Source organism: Oncorhynchus kisutch, linkage group LG24, assembly GCF_002021735.2.
Source record: "Oncorhynchus kisutch isolate 150728-3 linkage group LG24, Okis_V2, whole genome shotgun sequence".
NCBI classification, from domain to species: domain Eukaryota; kingdom Metazoa; phylum Chordata; class Actinopteri; order Salmoniformes; family Salmonidae; genus Oncorhynchus; species Oncorhynchus kisutch.
The window spans coordinates 9921168-9942324 of record NC_034197.2 but is presented as its reverse complement, the minus strand read 5'-3'; the positions used below and the strand labels follow the sequence as shown (position 1 = coordinate 9942324).

Below are 21157 nucleotides of genomic sequence, written 5' to 3'. Positions count from 1 at the left end.
CTGCCAATGTTGGCATGCTAGCAATGCTCAAGTGTCACTCACGAGTGAATTAAGAGTTCTGTTTTTCCTGGAGATGGGCAAGTAAATCAAAGGCTATTCATTTTAAAAGGACTAAACAACACCATATTGGGAGCAGGCAGCTATAATAGACAGTATTACAGCAATTTGACATTTCGTTGTTGTCGCAAATGCAATGCATTAGGGTTGCTCGCATCAAAAGCAATTCATATTAAACCCGATGAGTTGTTTTCCGCTGCGCATCGATGACGTCGCGCTTTATAATAGGACCGTTTATATTAAGGCCATGACATGACCAATGAGAGTGCGTGCGTAATGCAATCGGCGAGAAAAGAATATGAACCAGCCATGGACGCGGAGAATCATCAAATTACAGAACGCGATTTCCCGTAACCCGACCTTTGAGCGTCTCCTCTGTGTTCGGGGGTTGTAGTTTTCCTCCTATAATTTCTAGCTTCAGATCTGTGCTTCATCCAGCTATGAAGAACAGCAGTTCCCATAATACAGCAAAACACACCACCACTGTGATGCGTGTGTTTTTGTTATTGTTGTAGGTTAGTGGAACAGCTGAGAGCGAAGAGACATCGTTGTGCATCTTTAAAAAAACGTTTAATCGTTTTCTGACACGGATGGACTTTGTCTGCCTTTAATCTAAATAGGGACGGATCAATTGGACAATCTGCAGAGCAAACAGATCAGAATAAGGTGAGTTTCAGTCAAATAAACTCTGACGATCTGTATCTGCGTAGAGTTCTCCCTATGCAGAAACGAACACAAAGGAAAACGAGCAAATTGTCCTATTTGGTACAGGTATTTGTTGACGGTGCACACCTTTTCTTTAATACATTACACTACGGCGAGATCGGTTAACGGTCACTATGGTCCTGATTATTGGCTTTTGCGCATCAAGGGAGTCGCGCACACAACGTGGGGGTTTCTTTTTCCACTGGAGTCTATTATTGCGCACACTGGAGACTGCAGCTGCTAGGCTAGTGGGCCTTGTCTTGACACGAATCTCGTGCGGTGTAATTTGAACATTTTCTTTTTTTTTTTAAGTTTAGAGATATCTATGTTATATAATAGAATAAGTCGTTTATTACCACAGATTGTATTGTTTGTGGGCTTTTGCTCATTTCTAACAAAATAAACAGAACACAAACATGAATTAATGCTCGTGTCAAGTGGACTGACGGCTGCACGTTGTGTGTGTTTATTAATGCGCTATACATGGTTTATGAACGTGTTATTACCTTGTTATTACACTTTCTCAAGAGTTCTCACTATTTACACTTTTGTAAGCTCAGTAATATGGACCATATGTTAGCCAGAAATGTTAGATATAGGCCTAATGCGCCATGCAGTTGTTTTAATACAATCCCCTTAATTTAGTTTGAGGTTGCATTGTATTACAGGGATTTAGACTGACACCTGTCATAATTTATCCCTGCCAGTACAATAGTGAAATATATCAAATGTATATCTTGTTGGGTACTGTGTCTATGCCTCGATACTAGTCCCACGTGGCTGTTGATGTTTAAACAAGAAGTGAACCGTAGGTCTACATGTTTGTCGACACGTGACTAGAGTGAGCGGCAGGGTAGTCTAGTGGTTAGCGCGTGTGGACGAGTAACCGAAAGGTTGCTAGATCGAAATCCCGAATGGACAAGCTAAAGAAAATCTGTCGTTCTACACCTGAGCAAGGCAGCTAACCCGCTGTTCCAAGGCCGTCATTGAAATTAGAATGTGTTCTTAACTGACTTGCCTCGTTAAATAAAGGTAAAGTAGAAACAGAGTGGTGTACAATAACAACAAGGTGTTGGGCAATGGCTGTAATAAATAGTCTCGGTGTTGTTGTCATGTAGTGTGTGATTATGTGTTATGGTCGTTATGGGCTTAACTGTCATCTAGATTTTACTATCCCAGGGGGGGAGTGCCCTTCCCCCATGCTTTTTTCGTGCCCTCCATATGGTCACTGAGAGGAGATCATCTTTCACTGAACAAACACTCCCAGGGGTCGACTCTTTCTCTTTCACTCTTTCACTCAGCAGTTTGCTTCACAGCAGTCACCTCTCACCTACTTCTCCATATATGCTCATCTGAACAGGTTCCGGGGTACATTCATCAAATACTCGAAAATAGTTGGAAGTTATTTGAGGTGTGATTGATTCAACTTCCAAGTGTACCATTATGTGACTACTCTATTGGTTCTGTTGTACCAAACAACACAATCAGATGCAGTTGAAACTGTTTGAAGCACCGGTCTCGGGTCTGGTGTCTACCTGTGTTTATTATAGCCGTTGTCAAATGAAATGTTGTGACGTAGATCTTTTTTTTCTCCGTCACACCTGTATCCCCACAGGTACTCACCAGTGTTATTGTGTTGCCATGGAGAAGGCTTGGAGGGTGGAGTTTCGGAACGTGGGTAGTAGCTACTTCCCTCAGAGCCGCGTGGAATGCCACTACAGCATCAGCTCGCAACATACCTGGGCCAGCCATGACTGGGTCGGACTCTTCAAGGTATAAGGTTAACCCGATAAATTAGTAAAACCCACCCCGAGGAGTGGAAATCAAGTGAAATGCACAGCAGTATTTAAAAAAAATGTTACTGTATATATTAATATTTTTGTGTGTGTTTTTTTATGTCTCCCTGTCTCTCTCCCCTTGTCTGACTCCCTCAGGTGGGATGGTTGTCAGTGAAGGACTACCACACCTTTGTTTGGGCCCTGGCCCCGGAAGGCTACCAGGAAGGCACAGATGTCAACTGCTGTGTTAACTTCCAGGGTACTAGTCCCTCCCTTTGAACCCTCCCTCTGTTTCATACAAAGTGTGCCTGGTCAACATTCACACTGTTCAGAAAGTAGTACACACACACACATTCATTATTCTTCTTTTTCATTGAACCTTTATTTAACTAGGCAAGCCAGTTAAGAACAAATCCATATTTACAATGACGGCCCACCAGGGAACAGTGTGTTAACTGACTTGTTCCGGGGCAGAATGACATATTTTTTACCTTGTCAGCTCAGGGATTCAAATCCAGCAACCTTTTTGGTTACTGGCCCAACGCTCTAACCACTAGGCTACCTGCCGCCCCAAGTTCATTAACTTAACTTGCAGGGTCATCATATAAAGAAAGATATCCACACTCACGAAAAGTGTGAGACCATTCAACAGTCTGCTGGTATCTGTCTTTATTTCCCAATATTCATACTCTGCCAAGGTCTGTAAGGAAACGCTCCAACTTTGGATTGGTCTCACAGTAAATTGAATGACCCTGTTGAAGGGTACTATAGGCTGGTGACTGATATTTAAAGCAGAGACACGACTCAATAAGTCACATAGTGTTACAGAAAGGAGACGATCAGATTGTTTCTCCCTCTCGCCCTGCTTATCGCCCTGCTCTCTCCCTCTCGCCCTGCTCTCGGTTTTGAATTTAAACCAGTCTTTGTTCGACTCTGATTGAATTCCTTTAAGAAGTAGAAGGTTGAGTAATGAGGACGAGAGAGACAATGGTACAAAGACTGAATAACCAACCATACATTACACTAAGGCAGTCAGGAGTGAATAGAGAGCACCGAGTGAAAAGCGTCCTTTTAACATTACAGCACAGGAGCTTGCAGACTTTACACTGTGTATAAAGTGTCCTCCGTCCTCTCAGTGACAGTGCTAGCTGAGGTGACTACAGATCGCCTGGCTTTTCGGTGGCTGAGCAGAGCGGCTGTGTCATTGAGTTGTGTCAGGGAGATGAACAGCTATCACTGACACGGTCATTTATCGTCTGTGGTGAGGACTGAGGAGACAGGCGTCTGATGTAGTCAAAGCACATTCAGGATTATGCCCACTTGTCACAGAGGTTGGTTATCTACAGTGCACGCAGTGGTGGAAAAAGTACCCAACCGTCATACTTGAGTAAAAGTAAAGATACCTTAATAGAAAATAACTCAAGTAAAAGGGAAAGTCACCCAGTAAGATACTACTTGAGTAAAAGTATTTGGTAAACAAATATATATAGTAAAGTATCAGAAGTAAAAGTATCAATAAATTCAAATTCCTTTGTCACGGCTGTTGAAGAGGACCAAGGTGCAGCGTGATGAGCGTACATTTTCTCTTTATTTGGAAAATAAAACAATAAACACTACAGAACCAAACCGTGCCGCTAAAGGCTATGTGCCCTAAAGAAAGTCAACTTCCCACAAAGACAGGTGGGGGGGGGGGGGGGAAGGGCTACCTAAGTATGGTTCTCAATCAGAGACAACGATAGACAGCTGTCCCTGATTGAGAACCCTACCCGGCCAAAACATAGAAATACAAATAATAGAGTATAGAATACCCACCCCAACTCACACCCTGACCAAACCAAAATAGAGACATAAACAGGATCTCTAAGGTCAGGGCCTGGGTTCTCTTGATAAGTGTGTGAATTTGAAAAAAATGCAATGAGTACTTTTGGGTGTCAGGGAAAATGTACATTATTTTCTTTAGTAATGTATTGAAGTAAAAGTTGTAAAAAATATCGATAGTAAAGTACAGATACCCCAAAACATGACTTAAATAGTACTTGAAAGTATTTTTACTTAAGTACTTTACACCACTGTGTACATGTCATCATAACTGAAATCATGGCCATAAATACATTTTTAGCAGTATAAGCATGTATACATCTAGATCGATAATCCATTGACCATTTCACTCTCCCACTCCCTTCCTCCCCCTTGCAGCCTCCTATCTGCCCAAGTCCAGTTCCCAGCAGTACCAGTTTGTGTACGTGGATGGGAAGGGAGAGGTGTGCTCTGCCAGCTCCCAGTTTACCTTCAGCGCCCCTAAACCTTTGGAGGACCTGGTCACCCTGGAGGAAGGAGCCCACGGAGAGGAGGGGGGGACCGACATGCTTCTGGTCGTACCCAGGGCCGAGCTACTGCAGGTGGGCATGAGGGAGTGCAGGTGCGAGAGAGAGAGAGAGAGAGAAAGAGAGAGAGAGTACTGTTGAGGGATGTCCATATCCTCTTTCAGTTATAGAGAGGGTGAACGAATGTTGTTGAAATGAATAGGCAGAGGTGAGAATCAATAGTCAATTGCAAAGAGACAGAGGATGGAAATGGATAATCTTTTAGGCACTCAGTTAATGTTCTCTCTCTCCTTCCAGAGTCGCCTGCAAGAGTGTCTTCGGGAGCGAGCCGAGCTGCTCCATGCACGGGAGTCAGCCGAGAGGATGAAGGAGAGAGAGAGGGAGAAGTACAGGAGGGCAAGAGAGGCGTGGGACAGAGGCTGTGAGGAGCTGGAGAGGAACATCGCAGACCTGAAGGAAGAGCTGCGAGAAAGCAGAGACAGGGTGGAAGAGATGGAGAGGAGACAGGAGGTACTGTAACATTACAAGACAGGATTAATGTCCGTGCCAAAGGGGATTTGATCCTGTCCAAGTAGCCCCGGTGTCTGGTCATGAGCACTTATCTTTGTAAAAAAAATGCGATTTGACGTAGAACGACAAGATCACAACCCCAGATGTGCATTCTACTGTTATGTCACATGTCAAAACAGGAGCAGTTCATTTACAGGTCAAATGTGCTTCACCATCTACAAAGGAGTCTCAGGATTACTGTATAGAATGTAGATTCTCTCTCTCCCTCCCTGTCACAGGAGGTGGAGGCATCAGGAGAGGCCTTGGCTCAAGAGAAGAGCTCCATACTGACTATGAAAGCAGCCAGCGAACAGCGAATCAGAGAGCTGGAGGATGACATTAAAGCCCTGGCACTGAAGGCTTTGGAACGAGAGACTGAACTGGAGAGGTCAGAGACGCTCCCTATCTCCCTGGAACTCAACCGCTCTCTTTGATCTCTCTCTTTTCTATCCTCTATCTCCCTCAATCTCTCTCCTTTCTATCCTCTATCTCCCTCAATCTCTCTCTTTGATCTCTCTCTTTCTATCCTTTATCTTCCTCAATCTCTCTCTTTGATCTCTCTCTTTCTATCCTCTTATCTCCCTCAATCTCCCTCAACCTCTCTCTTTCTATCCTTTATCTCCCTCAATCTCTCTCTTTGATCTCTCTCTTTCTATCCTCTTATCTCCCTCAATCCCTCTCTTTGATCTCTCTCTTTCTATCCTCTTATCTCCCTCAATCTCTCTTTGATCTCTCTCTTTCTATCCTTTATCTCCCTCAATCTCTCTTTGATCTCTCTCTTTCCATCCTCTTATCTCCCTTAATCTCTCTTTGTCCATCGGCCTGCCTGTTTTTCTTGCGCTGTTATCTGGTTAATGCTAACCCCGTCTCTGTGTGTAGGATGAAGGAGAGGGCTAAGAAGCAAGCAGTTCAAAGGAGGGAGGAGGAGAAAGAGAGGAAAGTTCTGCAGGTACTATAATGGCTTGGATTTATTTAGTGCTTTTTCACTACCAACATGTGGTGTTTTTCACTACCAACATGTGGTGTTTTTCACTAACAACATGTGGTGTTTTTCACTACTAACATGTGGTGTTTTTCACTACCAACACGTGGTGTTTTTCACGACCAACATGTGGTGTTTTTCACTACCAACACGTGGTGTTTTTCACGACCAACATGTGGTGTTTTTCACTACCAACATGTGGTGTTTTTCACTACCAACATGTGGTGTTTTTCACTACCAACACGTGGTGTTTTTCACTACCAACATGTGGTGTTTTTCACTACCAACACGTGGTGTTTTTCACGACCAACATGTGGTGTTTTTCACTACCAACATGTGGTGTTTTTCACTACCAACGTGGTGTTTTTCACTACCAACATGTGGTGTTTTTCACTACCAACATGTGGTGTTTTCCACTACCAACACGTGGTGTTTTTCACGACCAACATGTGGTGTTTTTCACTACCAACATGTGGTGTTTTTCACTAACAACATGTGGTGTTTTTCACTACTAACATGTGGTGTTTTTCACTACCAACACGTGGTGTTTTTCACGACCAACATGTGGTGTTTTTCACTACCAACACGTGGTGTTTTTCACGACCAACATGTGGTGTTTTTCACTACCAACATGTGGTGTTTTTCACTACCAACATGTGGTGTTTTTCACTACCAACACGTGGTGTTTTTCACTACCAACATGTGGTGTTTTTCACTACCAACACGTGGTGTTTTTCACGACCAACATGTGGTGTTTTTCACTACCAACATGTGGTGTTTTTCACTACCAACGTGGTGTTTTTCACTACCAACATGTGGTGTTTTTCACTACCAACATGTGGTGTTTTCCACTAACAACATGTGGTGTTTTTCACTACCAACATGTGGTGTTTTTCACTACCAACGTGGTGTTTTTCACTACCAACATGTAGCATGCTACCTGGGTGAAGCACAGCAGCCATTTTGGGCCCGAACACTAACCACCCATCATGTCTGATCCCAAACCCCTCATCCCCCTCTTCTTCCTCTTCCTACATCCACGTGTCTTCCTCAGCTCAAGCTGGAGCAGTCCGAGGGGGAGCTGCGCAGTCTGTCTGCTGAGTTCCAGGGTCTGAGGAGCTCCCTGGCCCAGAGAGACACACACGCCCTACAGCTACGTGACACCATCACCACCCTCACATACAGGCTGAGTACGGCGCAGCGGAAAGAGGTGAGGCTGGCACCACCCACAGAGGGCCCGAGGGTAGTTAATAAAAGGGATGTAGGGGATTGAACAGAACACAATGCAACAGGAAAATGGCAGTACCCACTGCGGCCCCTCGTTCTCACCCATCATCGTCTAACCAGGCTATTGAGGCTATTTTAGCTACCATGGCAAACTTTGCTGGCTGGAGAAATAGGGATGGGCGGTTAGAGAGGGAGTGGCAGGGTTGGTCAAAGACAATGTGACAGGAAAGTTCCCAATGTCCCGTGGCCTCACCGGTCATCTGACGAAAACCCTGTTATTGTTGCTGAACTATCATCTCCTCTTGTCTTTCCTATCAGGCGGAGAGCGAGGCCGCCCTGGCTGAGATGCGGGGCCTGCGGGAGCGTCTGGGGGCCAGCGAGCGTTGTGCCGAGGGCCTGAAGGGAGAGCTGTGTGCCCTGGTGGCCCAGAGGGACCAGGGCCAGACAGAGCTGCACCAGGCCAGGCTCCAAGCGGCACAGCTCACCCTGCAGCTAGCCGACGCCAGCCTGGCCCTGAGGGAGGCCAGAGCACACTGGGCCCAGGAGAGACAGAGCCTGCAGTGCAGCACTGAGGTAATGACAAGGATCATCGTATGGATGGACTTTAATCACATGAATTGGATTACTCAAGTAGTCAAAGCGTTTCACAATGATAGTGACTGTAGACACCAACCTCTACAGAACACTCACTGACAACTGTAACGCACTAATATACTCAACTCCGATTGGAACTAGAGATTGCATTACTGTGCTGGAAAGGATGTGTGTGCAAGGTCTCCTCTTTCTGTTCCGCTATATACGCGACAGCTGCGGCCGACTAGGAAAGCCTCACGTCTTCTCGATACACAATTTCCCAGTATCTCCGGTTGAACTTTGAATTGAAGTATCAGAATGTCCCAGCAGCATGACTTGGGTTAAGCGGTGTGCGTGTCTCCCCCCATGGCAGAAGGCCAGAGAGCGTCTGGAGAAGCTGAATGGAGAGACGCAGCGGATAGAGAAGAAGCTCCAGGAGGAGAGGATGGAGAGAGAGAAGGTGGAAGTGGAGCTGGGAAGAGAGAAGGACTGTAACCGGGTAAAGACTTAACACCTACCGTACCACAGACCAAATGCTCCATGCAAAACGACATTTCAAGCTATTAATAGACACACACACAAAAACAAACAAAAAATCAACTCTCCACACACGCTCAGGATGCTGACATTCCATGTGTCGTGCTATACGGTATTGAAAACCACTCGGCCTAGTTGGTCCTTTACGGCTCAGTTGGTAAAGCATGGCACTTGCGGTCCCGTGGTTTTGGGGTTCCATTGCCGAGGCCTCCCTTAACGTAAAAATGTATGAACGCGTGACTCTTAAGTCGCTTTGGATAAAAGTGTCTGTCAAAAGAGACGTGTTTTTGCCAACATGCTGGGTCATGTTCGCTCGTCCCTTTGATTGCTTGCGCTGTGCTGCTGGCTAGGCTGTGTGTGTATATAAGTATGTGACTCCTTGTTTTGATGACTGCCCCTGCAGGTGCAGCTGGGTGAGACATGCAGGGAGCTCCAGGAGCTGAAGGCCAGTCTGAGGGTGGCCCAGAAGGAGAAGGAGCAGCTGCTGCTGGAGCAACAGGCAAGACCCACACCTTTGTACCTCCATCTCTTCAACCACCATTCCCCCTCTCCACATACAGACACATTTCCATAGCAACTGCTAAGCCCTGCCCACTTCGGAGACTTAAGATTTCTATACATGTCAAGAGGTGTAGAGGCCCGGAGGTCCGTTTGAGCCTGAGTTGTCTTGGCATAACACTTGTCTATGTGTAAACGAGTCTCTTGACGGCCCTCCTCTGCTCTGTACAGGACCTGATGGAGTACATGGGTCAGGTGGAACAGAGGAGGGAGGCTTTGGCAGATGCCAAGTGGAGCGCTGCGGTGTTCGCCTCCACCAGTGAGTGAAGGAACCCACCTAACACCGTGGGAAACACCCTAGCACTGAGAGACATGTACAACGATACTCATTTGATCTGTGGGCTGTCCCAACAAGATATTCTACTTCTACACTGACTTGGATCTGAGATGACTTCATGAGATAAGTGGAGACGAGAGCCAGGAGCTTTTCCCAGTCAGGGAGAACTCCTGGCCCTGCTCTGACGATCACTTACCACTGTTGTTTTCTACTCTGTGTGTGTCTGACAGGCCTCCATGACAGTCCTCTGTCTGACTCTGAGGATGAGAACCCTGAGGCCCTGCAGCCCTCCCGCCAACCCTGCAGGCAGCCCCCACCCTCCTCCCGCCCCCTTGCCCACTACAGCCTGTGTGACCCCCAGGCCCAGCCTGACTCCCTGCTCCCCTCCACCCCCCCCTCCTCCCCCAGAGACATGTCCCGGTCCCTGTCCCGAGGGGGCGTCGTCATCAGCCAGCCCGCTCCCCTGTTGTTGCCCAGGCAATCGGGCGGAGACACCCTAACACACAGCTCTGAGTCGGTAAGAGACGGTATCAGATGCTCTTACACATGAACACGCACACACACACACACGACTAATTCTTGTACAATTAGCCAGGCTGTTTCCTTAGGCTGATAACATGCAGCTATCTCCAGTGCTTCTGTCTGTGGCTAATTTAACTGTCACCGATAAACTGTATATCTCAGAAAGGCACTTAGAGAGCTGCCTGTGCAGTGCCTTATTTCCCTATTATGGCCTTATTGCTAGGTTATTACATGTGTATGCCTCACCACTCACTTTAACTTTCTCTCTTTCTCCCCCCCCCTCTCTCTCTCTGTGTGTGTGCAGGAGGAGGAGAATAACACCGACCAGTGCGGAGGACACAGCTCTGGAGAGGAGGCAGCCCTGCTGCTGCCTGAGACCACAGACACAGTCCTCAGGTAGCTTGCAAGCGCACCCACACACACACACACACACACACACACACACACACACACACACACACACACACACACACACACACACACACACACAGAGGGCTTTTTTTATGATGACAGGCTGAGTATGGCTCTCAGAGATGGACGTTTTGAATATCGGGTCGTAAAAGAAGTTGAGTGTGGAGGGGAGGAGAAAGGGGAGCGTGGAGGAGAGGAGAAAGGGAGCGTGTGCGACGGAGGCAGCGCGAGGGAGGGAAGAGGGCAGTGAGGGAGAAGGAGGGGAGAGATGGGAGGACAAGGGGACAGGTAAGTTGACAGCTGGCTATAGCAATGATTTAGCTACAGGCTAGTACTGGAGTCACGGGCCAATTTTCAGCATCATTAAAGCACTCTCTCTCCCACTCTTTCACTCTCTATTTCTCTCTCCCTCCTTCTCTCGCCTCCTTTTTTCTTTTCTTCTCGTATGTGTTCCTTTTCTACAGTTCTGCTGTTCCGTGACCCCACCGCGAATGTAAATTGGGACGATAAAGGTCACGATTGATTATTGATTTTGATTGATCGTTCACACCCTTTCCTTTCTTCATTGTTCCCTCTCTTCCAGTGACCTGGCTAATACCTCTCAGTGGTAGAGAGCGGAGATACAGGACCAAGTCAACAGCATCACTGTCAGTGTGTTCTTTACTTTTAATTCAGTATTCAGCGCACACACACACACACACAAACACACTACAACTCACCTCTCTGACAAATGATGTTAATATGCAATTTGCTTCTACATTTTTCTATGAACTTCTTCTTTGATGTGTGACTTCTAGGCTGTTGTGCTGCACATGCACATAACATGGTCCTAAGGATGACATAATGCCTGTTATAACAGGTCGTGACAGCTCAAATCATAGTTACGACCTCTCGTGGCTGTTCTAAAGCGTGAAACGCTTCAACATTTAAGTCTTAGTTAGATGTTTAATAGTTCATGTTTCATAACAGGGTTATTTTGGTTGCAGGAGGAGTGATGTTGGGAGCTTTACGACCGGCGTTATGTCATTTTTATGACGCCGTTATTATGAGGCATCATGACAGCCACTGTAATTAAGATATTTTGAGTGAATGTATCCGTCTCCTTTTTAAAATCTAAAAGTTGATTTGAGCACTTCCGTCGGTGCGACAACTTTAAACGCTTCAGACTTCTGTAATAATAGTCATTAAAACGTACTTAGACTTTTGTTTGAAGAATCATTGTAAAGTACAGATATGTATAATGTTTTTTCTCCTCATATTCAAACCTGAGATGTTATATTATAAGCATTTTCTGTTATTCATTATTAGACATTTAAATTCCTACTTTATAAGGGGTGTTGTAGTACTAGTTGAAAGGAGACTCAAAGGTAGAGAGGCGTCCAAAATGGGGGAGAACGGTTGAAAACGCTTCTGGAAAAGGGTGGCAGTTTGAGGGCGATCGGGTTGGGGAGGGCGATCGGGTTGGGGAGGGCGATCGGGTTGGGCGATCGGGTTGGGGAGGGCGATCGGGTCGGGGAGGGCGATCGGGTTGGGGAGGGCGATCGGGTTGGGGAGGGCGATCGGGTCGGGGAGGGCGATCAGGTCGGGGAGGGCGATCAGGTTGGGGAGGGCGATCAGGTTGAATGTAGACTGGAAGAGACACTCTAGAAAGGTGGTTGCTACTAATTAGGGCGAGAGGAATGACATTTTGATGTTCTCTCATGTTTGTTTTGTTGGACAATATATTTGACTTCCAATATTCTATCCTCCGCAACATACAGCTATTGCTCCTGCATGCTGGTAGCTGTAGAGCCACTGCAATACTTTTGTATTTGATACCAGATGTCAATGTTAAAGCGGGGTGTTGTTTTAAAGCAAGAATAATGTGTGTTTAGAACGTCCCAGAAGATCATTAGTAATGCGCTAGATTCACTGTGCGCGGTATACAGAAACGACCTGCTTCAGAGGGACGAAGCCATTTTAAATTTGTACCTAAAAGAACAAATTGGTAAACGAAGGAATTTCATCATAACATCATCTAATTTATGGACACCGACGTTGCAATACTTGTTATGGGGTGTTGTTCCTATAGCTCATGGAAGTCTGGCCTGGACTAGATTACTACTGGGTCAATAAATACATTTTTCATGATTTTCTACCAATACTCCGCTTGTGTTATATCGTAATGAAATTATATGACGTTTTAGTTTAAGCTACAGAGTTGATACGTGTAATAAGAAGAAAATACTAAAGCCAGGGTTTAAAAGCTAAGGAAGAATAATGCGCTAGGGGCAACTTTGCTTGGCCGATATGTAATTGGCTGCACTCTGTTATTTTGCAATAGGAGATGCTCTTCGTTTGACACGGCGACGCTCGTCATTCATCCTGTTTGTGTCATGTCATCTCTCATCCATAATCATTACCATCGTGTGTTGTATTTCCTCTTTGTTTTTTTACGACTCGTTTCTTTTTTCTTTCCCCCTGATTTGTCTGTCTGAGGGTCAATTGAACTGTATTATCTATCACGACTTTCCCGGTAAGGGTTGAAGAGTTCGTCCAAAGGGTCGAGGTGTTGGTGCCACTATACAGGACAACAGTTTGCTCACACATGGGTTGTAAAAAAGCCATAGTGAAAAAGTGTGACGTCAGTAACATTACAACCCAGTCCGTCATAATAACAACTTTGTCAGCGCTGCTCAGTTGAAGGTTGTGCTTCAATACGTTTTGGAGTACCCTCATCTCTGCACCCGTTGAGCTATACCTGTGGTGTAGTTTAGTACTACACATCTGTTTGCCACCCTGGGTGCGAGTGATTTTGACGTCCTGGCATGTGCACCAAATGTTCCGTAGCACTGAGATCGACGGGTGTTTTGTCGTCGTCAGATCTAGACTTCCGTGGGAAGTTCTACGTCTACGTCTACTGTGAGCTACGTGGGTGTGTAGTGTAACTGCTATTCAGGACAGCTGCCTACTCCCATTGCAATAAGGCTCCCAGTGGTTTTCTGGTGTGTATGTTTGTTTGTTGAGGTCATCTTACTTATGAAAAAATTATAATAATTAAAAAAAAGTAGTTATTGGTAAATACTATATACTGTCTGTTCGTGTGGGTGGGTTTCTGTAATAAAATAAACATGTACGTGTATCAATTGTGTGTGATGTGTTTGTCTTTTGATGGAAGATAAATGTTTTTTACAAAAAAAATCTGCTGCTTCCTCCGGGGCGTGACATTTCTGATGCTAATTTGCTCGTTTACACGTGTCTCATCTCTCCGTCTGCATTTCGGTTCTTACCCTCCTGCTCCTCTTTACCTGCAGTTCTCTCTCCTTCTACCCCCCCCCCCCCCCCATCACTCCACTCCCCCCGTTTCAAGTCTAGGGTGACGGTAGCTAATTATAAAATCAATGATGCCAGGCTGGCTGGTTTACGGCCTGCTCTAAAACCTTAACTGGGAAATCACTGGTGGATTAATGCCTCCCTCACTCTTTATCGCTTTTAATTAGAAATGTAAAAGATATGAAGAGCCAGAGGCTAGAACACATCTCCGATGAGATGAGGCCAAATGGTACCCTATTCCCTATGTAGTGCACTACTTTTGACCAGGCCTCTCTAGCGAATAGAGTGCAATTTGGGATGTACCCCCACATCTCTCATATGACCTCTGCCACCCTAGCCTGTCAGACCCTTTTTTCTTTTCCTCTGCTCTCCCCTTTCTTGTTTATTTATTTCCCCCATTGTATCCCCCCCGTTCCTTCTAGCAGACCCTCCTCACTCTGGTATGTGGTACCTTCGTTTCATGAATAGCTCCTTGCCAACTTGTAGCGTTGTCCTCTAACCAAATCAGTCCCCTCCTTGCAGCAAAGGGCTCTGCCCCCCCCCCCCCCCTCTCTCTATCTCCCTGTCTGTCTGTCTGTTAAATGTATGATCCCTACATCTTCAAATGTTTCTCACCTTCCCCTTAACCTTCCCTCCTCACTTTTTCCCCCTTTTGATTGCTCCCTACCCACTCTGCATCCGCTGCGTATGTAATGGAACGAAAGGATGCCGATCATGTCCCCGTCTCCTTCCTCCGGGCCATCTGTGATAGGCTACAGTCTTTCCCATAATCACCCCATCCCCTCCTAGCATATGACATGTCCCTTACCACCCTTTTACTATGGCTCCAGGACGTCCGCATAGCCCCTGAATGTTTTATCACACACTCTGATCTGACTCTCCATTCCTTCTAGCTAGTGTTGTCTGGTGATGTAAACAGTGCTACCAGTGTTCTGTCCTCCCAGGCCGGTGTTGCAGACAGCGCTACCAGTGTTCTGTCCTCCCAGGCCAGCTCCCATACACTGTATGTAAGGCATGACGACGATAGAAGAGTTGGCTACAGAACGGGACCAGCCTACTCTCGGAGAAAGCTGGTAGCCACTAGCCACGTGATCTTAACTCGCCGAGCAAGCACGTCTAGAAATCAATGCAAAATTGTCCATGTTCAGAACAAGCACAAGCAAACCCCGTTCTTGGTTTACTCTATTCAGACCAGTTCCTGTATGGTTCACGAAGGATGATTCATTATTGATTCTCTACCAGGACTTCTGAGTGATCAGTATGCTCTCCGAGTAATAGAAGGAAACTGCTAACATCCGTCCTGGGGTGGACTGGCGTTCTCCCTTCTGGCGATCCTTGTAGCTTCTTATTCGCCTGATCCCTCTTACTTTTCACTTGTATACTTCCTTGTAAACTTGCCGTTGCTTTGCGCCATTAATAACCTGGAGAGGATATCTGCTCCAACCATCAATTGACTAATCATGGCTAGTATAATTGGAAATTGTGGCGATGAAACCCCGCAAAAAATACCAGCCTGCCTCTTTAAATCCCCTTACTACCCCAACACTCCTACCCATTGCCCCAGGGTTCCCATAGCAACGTGTTATTGGGGTTGAATATATGAGGCCGTTTAGCTTCAGTCCGTGTAAAGCAGCTAATAATATATGGACCTTATTCTAATCCCCAGTCCCTCTTTATTGAGCTGTATTTTTAACGATAGTTAATTATGGCAATCATATAGTTGATAGAACCCCCATCTCTGTTTAGCACTCTTCACTCTAGTGTCTACGTCTATTAATAACAACAACCGTCGAGGCTATAATACACTGAGTGTACAAAACATTAAGAACACCTTCCTAATATTGAGTTGCCCCACAGGGATGCTGGCCCGTGGTGACTCCAATGCTTCCAACAGTTTGTGTCAAGTTGGCTGGATGTCCTTTGGGTGGTGGACCGTTCTTGATACGCACGGGATACTGTTGAGCGTTAAAAAACGGGGGGGGGGGGGGACCCAGCAGCATTGCAGTTCTTGACACAAACCGGTGCTCCTGGAATCTACTACCATAACCTGTTTAAAGCCACTTAAATCTTTTGTCTTGCCCATTCACCCTCTGAATGGCACACATACACAATCCATGTCTCAATTGTCTTAACAATCCTTCTTTAACCTTCCTCCTCCCCTTCATCTTCACTGATTTTAAGTGGATTTAACAAGTGACATCAATAAGGGATCATAGCTTTCGCCATGGATTCACCTGGTCAGTCTGTCATGGAAGTAGCAGGTGTTCCTAATGTTTTGTACACTCAGTGTATACTGTAACACTGTCCCAAGGACACGGAGTGGAAGTTTGCATCTGTCTACAGTAGGAGGCAACATGAATGAATTGTAACACACTGGTAATACTAGTGCCTGCTTGGTCCTTTCCTATATGCAGGGCTGGTGTACAGACACTGCTGGCTGGCTGGTCTCTGTACCCAAAGTGCAAGAGCGCCCACTATTGGTAGTCATTGTGTTGATGACGCCATTGCAGTGCTCAGCTCGAATGAAATGGACTAGGAGGAGCAAGGCTCGCGGCTGGTGAAGGAACGAACGGGGGGCTATCAAAAAAACATTTGGGTAACAAATCATTTGAAGGGTTGTTTTACGGAATATTCATATCGGTGTCATAAGTGCATCCAAGTGTGTCACGACTGAGAAGGAAAAAATTTTACAACACATTTTAAGAGAATGAGACATTTCTCAAAGGAAATATGTTATTCATCTCACAAAAGTAATTTATTTGCCTTACAGTTCATATGGCTTTTTCGTTGTATGACAGAGTTGGTATGAACAGAAGATTGGACAATACCCTGGCCATGTTTTACAGAGAACACCGGCACCAAAACAGCATAATCGCAACGTTTGCATCATGAAGGCCTGGCAGGGCAGGCCGAGAGGAAACGAGGTCATCAAACCTCGCCGGCTCTGCTTCTCAAGCGCTCCTGTGTGACTCCACAGCGCCGTACAGAGAACATCCACCCGATGACAGAGGAGACATGTTAAAGCCTGTACACACACTCAAAAACCAACCAGGAGGGCCACATTCAGAGAGAACTGTACAGTAGGCCCTCTTTCTCTACCGCTGGGAGGAGTCTGTTGCGTTCCTGTTCATATACTGTATCTTCGTAGCGAGACTGTGTACAAAACTCTGGAATGTACACGTAGCCAGCTGCATCATGAACCATTGGTTACATATTGACTGAGACACGTTGGCAAGAGAAGAAGAAAATGACGGGAGGACACATGGGGCCTGCCACTTCACTGAAGAAGACGAGAGAGCGGGGGTACAAACCTACAACATTACAAAGACATGATGATGTCATGGCTTCGGATGAGAAGGCAGTTGGTTTCTCGGATTGCCAGGTCTGAGACAGATGATGCTTTTCACACCAGTGAGCCGAGCCAAACTGAGCTGGACAGAGCTGGCCTGGCTCTGCACCCACCGTAGTTCCTGGAACTGTGCTGGAAAGGACCATGTGAAAATAGAATACCCATGCCAGCACTGGTTTGGTTTGGGTTGGCATGATAGTGTGAAAAGGGTAACAGGCTGGCTGGCATCCACGCCATTTGTTAGACCAGTCATCTATCTTCTATGTACACCGAGCTAGGAGTTTACTGGTCAGATCCCACTGACTTGAGTCAAAAATACACACACATAAATATTGCCTGTTCCTGGCGCACCCTACAGCCTGGCGGCCGCTAGGGTTTGGTCCTTAGTAACAGAGTAGCCCTGAGAAGTCTGTTTTCATGTCGTTGCCACTAAAAGTTCCTGGTTTGAACTTGCGTGTGTCTGCGTGTGTGTTGATCATGTGTCAGCGAGTGTTTGCTTGTGCACGTTGTTAAATACTGCTTCGGGTTTCACAGGCATTTGATGATGATAGTTCTCTACATTTCCGTTGTGTTCGTTAATTGCATGACTGCTGAATAAGATGAGATTGCCATTGACTGTACTGTCAATATTGGGCAATAAAGATGCATTGTATAAAACAAGATATCAAAGTGCCACAGCCAAGTGCTACGGCCAACTGTCAATCTCTGTCTACCAAACAAAGCCAAAATGGCACGTTTGTTATAGGTTTGAGGTTTAGTATGTGTGTGTGTGTGTGTGTGTATACTTTTACATGTCAGTGTGTGTTGAGTTGCTAACTTTGGCACTGAGACACTATCCATTCGACAGCATCGTTTGTTGCGTTGAAAGGAAGCACATAGATGAATGCTAGTCCCCTGATAAACAACACAAATCCACAACTTTAGTCACTGTAACACAACATTACGGAGTTGATTATCATTGACATCTACGGCGCGCAAAACTGCCCAAAAAACACCAGTGGCGCAGTTGGAAAGAAGATTCAGTTCGAGGTCTGCCAGTTCGGATTCTGATTCGTCTCTCTCTCTCTGGATATCCGTAGGTAATGGGAATCTCCTCAAAAAACAACACCTCATCTAAAGAAATCATTTACAAAACCAGGATTACAAACAAACAAAATATAAATGGTATATATAGATATGTATGGACTAATTAATACATTGAGAGGGAAAGAAAATTCAAGAAAAAAAACAAACAAATTGAACAGTATTCAAAAGCAAATAACAGCAGAAAAATCGATTAGCATATTCAGTTTGGTTTCATCCTGTGTTTGTCTTTTTAAGAAACGTGTTTTGCTTTGCATCCGTTGGAAATAGTCTATTGTTCAGTTCATGCTTTCTGTTTTGGCCATTCCTCTATGTAGATACAAACAAAAAGAGAGTAAAAAAATGTGATTTTTTTGTTGTCAAAGAGTCCACTTTTTGTTTTTTGTTGCCATCACGCCATCTTCCCTCTTCTCTATATCAGGACTCACGAGTCCAGTCGGTTGCCATCACGCCATCTTCCCTCTTCTCTATATCAGGACTCACGAGTCCAGTCGGTTGCATCATGTCGTCTCTCCGATCCCTCTTTTATAATAGTATCTCTGCAGGTCTCTCTGCGTGTCTGCATGTTACTTATCAGGAACCTGTGAGTCAGAGAACCTGAGTTATAGTGTCTGTACAGTTAGGTGTAAGTCTCTGCTGTCCTGTCATGTCCTGCTTGGAGAGACTGATGTGCAGTAGGAAGATGGAGAGGATACAGAGGAAAGCGAGGGAGGGCCAGCATTGGAAGGGGTAAGGTGGGTGTATGTGTGTCTGTGTGTCTGTGTGTGTGTGTGTGTGTGTGTGTGTGTGTGTGTGTGTGTGTGTGTGTGTGTGTGTGTGTGTGTGTGTGTGTGTGTGTGTGTGTGTGTGTGTGTGTGTGTGTGTGTGTGTGTGTGTGCGTGTGTATGATTACATCAGTTAGTGTGTGTATTTGAGTGCACAGACTGTATTTGTGTGTGATAGCCTCCCCTCCTCACTGCGCCCTCCTGGCACGGCTCTTCCTATCCCCTTCGCTGCCACTCTCCAGAGCCCAGGATTCCCCCTCACTGTCCGAGCCCCTGTCCTCTTCTTCCCCATCATCATAATCATCCTCATCTTCCTCCTCTGGGGAGGGCTCACTGCCGTTCTCTGTCCCCCAGCTGTCCTCCTCGTCCTCGGCCTCAGTCTTCATGGTGGCGGGGGGCTTGGTGGAGGCTGGTGGAGTGGGTGGAGGGGCAGGCGGTGGGGAGCTCTCTCCACTGCTCTCTGTCTGGTCCTCGAAGGCCTCTGGGTTCTCTAACATCTCCCTGATCAGAGGAGGCATGGGGCCTGGGATCTCCATCTTCAGAGTGAGGGCCCTCTCGGCCCCTGTTCACACACCACAGGGGAAAAAACATTCATGTTAACAAGTCTAGAAAGTCATGTCTTAGCGTTCGCTTATAGTGCTTGATGTTCCAGGCGTTATGGAAGTAATCCTGACGTCCCAAGTGCTATCTCAAATGTTCTGCTTCCACCATAATCTATATGTATCATTCAGACTGTGTGTGTTAGCTGGTGGTCTGGTGTAATTGTAGTGTACTCTTCTGTATTACAACAATACTGACCCTTGGTGCTGATGCCTCTGAGGTCAGTGATCTTCATCAGCATGCGGGGGAACATGTGTGGTTTGTTGGGGCGTCTGCGACGGGCGTAGATCTTCAGGGCCTCCAGGAGGGGCTCCTGCAGCTTGTCCACCTTCTGGGGCTCCTCCAGGTCCATACGGTCTGAGGGACGGACAGGGGGAGAGGATTGCGTTATATACACAATTACGTGACAAACTGGACACATAAACAGCCATAAGACTAGGATGGGATCGACGTAATTGATGATTTTGAGGTCATTACAATTGTATCATGTTATTGGTAACAGCTACAGGTAAATAAAGTGTAGAGTGGAGTGCAACCAAACTATTCCATCCCCACATTTCTACTGGTATTGTAACTGAGTGAGGATGTTATCGCGGCCTAACACCTCAAAGACATGTAGGTGTATTAGTTCTTAACGTTGTATTGATGAGCAGTAAAATAGTATTAATCCCCTGAGGGTGCAGTACCTCCAGAAATGAGGGAGATGGCGCTGAGGAGGCCAGTCTCTGTGTCGTCCATCTCCAGAGGCAGCAGCTGGCCAGCGAAGGCAAACACCAGGTCTGTGAGCGGGCCGAAGCCTGCGTTGTGCATCTGGGTCCGGTTCAGGGTCAGCCCGTCGGAGAAAGTCATGGTGTCCTGCTCTGGGGTGTAGCGCGTGCAGATCCTCAACATCTAGGGGGGAAAGACGGAGGGGGAAAGATGGAAAGACCGAGAAAGAGAGGGGGAAGGATATAAATAAATAAAAATACAACAGGAAGGCTAAACCATATAGTAGGTTATGTTCTTTATCGATTGTCCATTAAAACAACAGGCTAATCTCTCGTCATCTGTTCACCTTTCCCTCTATACAGCACGTGGGGTTACTCTTGCAATACCGCCACTATCCACTGAGAAGCAGTGTCCCCTCATCATTACATTGCCACGTCTCTGAGTCTCAGAGAATATAGCAGGGTCCGTTGACAGAGCGGATGAGGGGATAGAAAGAACCAGGTAAGTACCAGGATGTCCAGGCAGGCTGACTTGAGGAGGGTGATCTGGTCAGCGATGGTGAGGGTGGTGAAGCCGGGGAGGCGCTTGGCAAACTCCACGATCTTGATGATGCACTTGGTGGAGAGCTCACTGAACTTATCCCACAGCCCCAGGTCCAGCTGCACGCGCTGCTCTGCACTGGAGTTCTGGAGGACGGGAGAGACAGAAAGAGAGAGAGAGAGAGAGAGAGTGAGCGTGGGGATGGCAGGGACACAAACAGGGTTCTTATTAGACATTGATCAGGTAGAAGAGTTATTGGTTATTGTTTATTTATTTTTACCTTTATTTAACTAGGCAAGTC

The 21157-nt window shown here is 46.2% G+C and overlaps 2 protein-coding genes across 12 annotated transcripts in view; one reads left to right on the top strand and one right to left on the bottom strand.

The window, feature by feature from the left end:
• The first annotated feature begins 548 nt into the window (after positions 1-548).
• LOC109869269 (calcium-binding and coiled-coil domain-containing protein 1) lies at positions 549-13625 on the top strand. Its single transcript, XM_020459280.2, has 15 exons — positions 549-723; positions 2378-2535; positions 2697-2799; positions 4737-4939; positions 5162-5374; positions 5653-5801; positions 6293-6362; positions 7450-7605; positions 7941-8195; positions 8569-8694; positions 9136-9231; positions 9462-9549; positions 9798-10084; positions 10394-10485; positions 11084-13625. The coding sequence occupies exons 2-15, from the start codon at positions 2404-2406 to the stop codon at positions 11109-11111; spliced, it is 1998 nt and encodes a 665-aa protein (XP_020314869.1). The 5' UTR covers positions 549-723; positions 2378-2403; the 3' UTR covers positions 11112-13625.
• Positions 13626-16541: 2916 nt separating this feature from the next.
• Positions 16542-21157, bottom strand: part of LOC109869484 (retinoic acid receptor gamma-A) — an 81058-nt gene continuing 76442 nt past the window's right edge. For all 11 annotated transcript variants that reach the window (XM_031804306.1, XM_031804308.1, XM_031804310.1 and 8 more), the window contains 4 exons: positions 20826-21002; positions 20295-20499; positions 19807-19965; positions 16542-19570 (listed from right to left, as the gene is read on the bottom strand). In XM_031804306.1, coding sequence (XP_031660166.1) covers positions 19197-19570; positions 19807-19965; positions 20295-20499; positions 20826-21002 — 915 coding nt within the window. In that variant the 3' untranslated portion in view covers positions 16542-19196. The remainder of the gene's footprint in view (positions 19571-19806; positions 19966-20294; positions 20500-20825; positions 21003-21157) is intronic.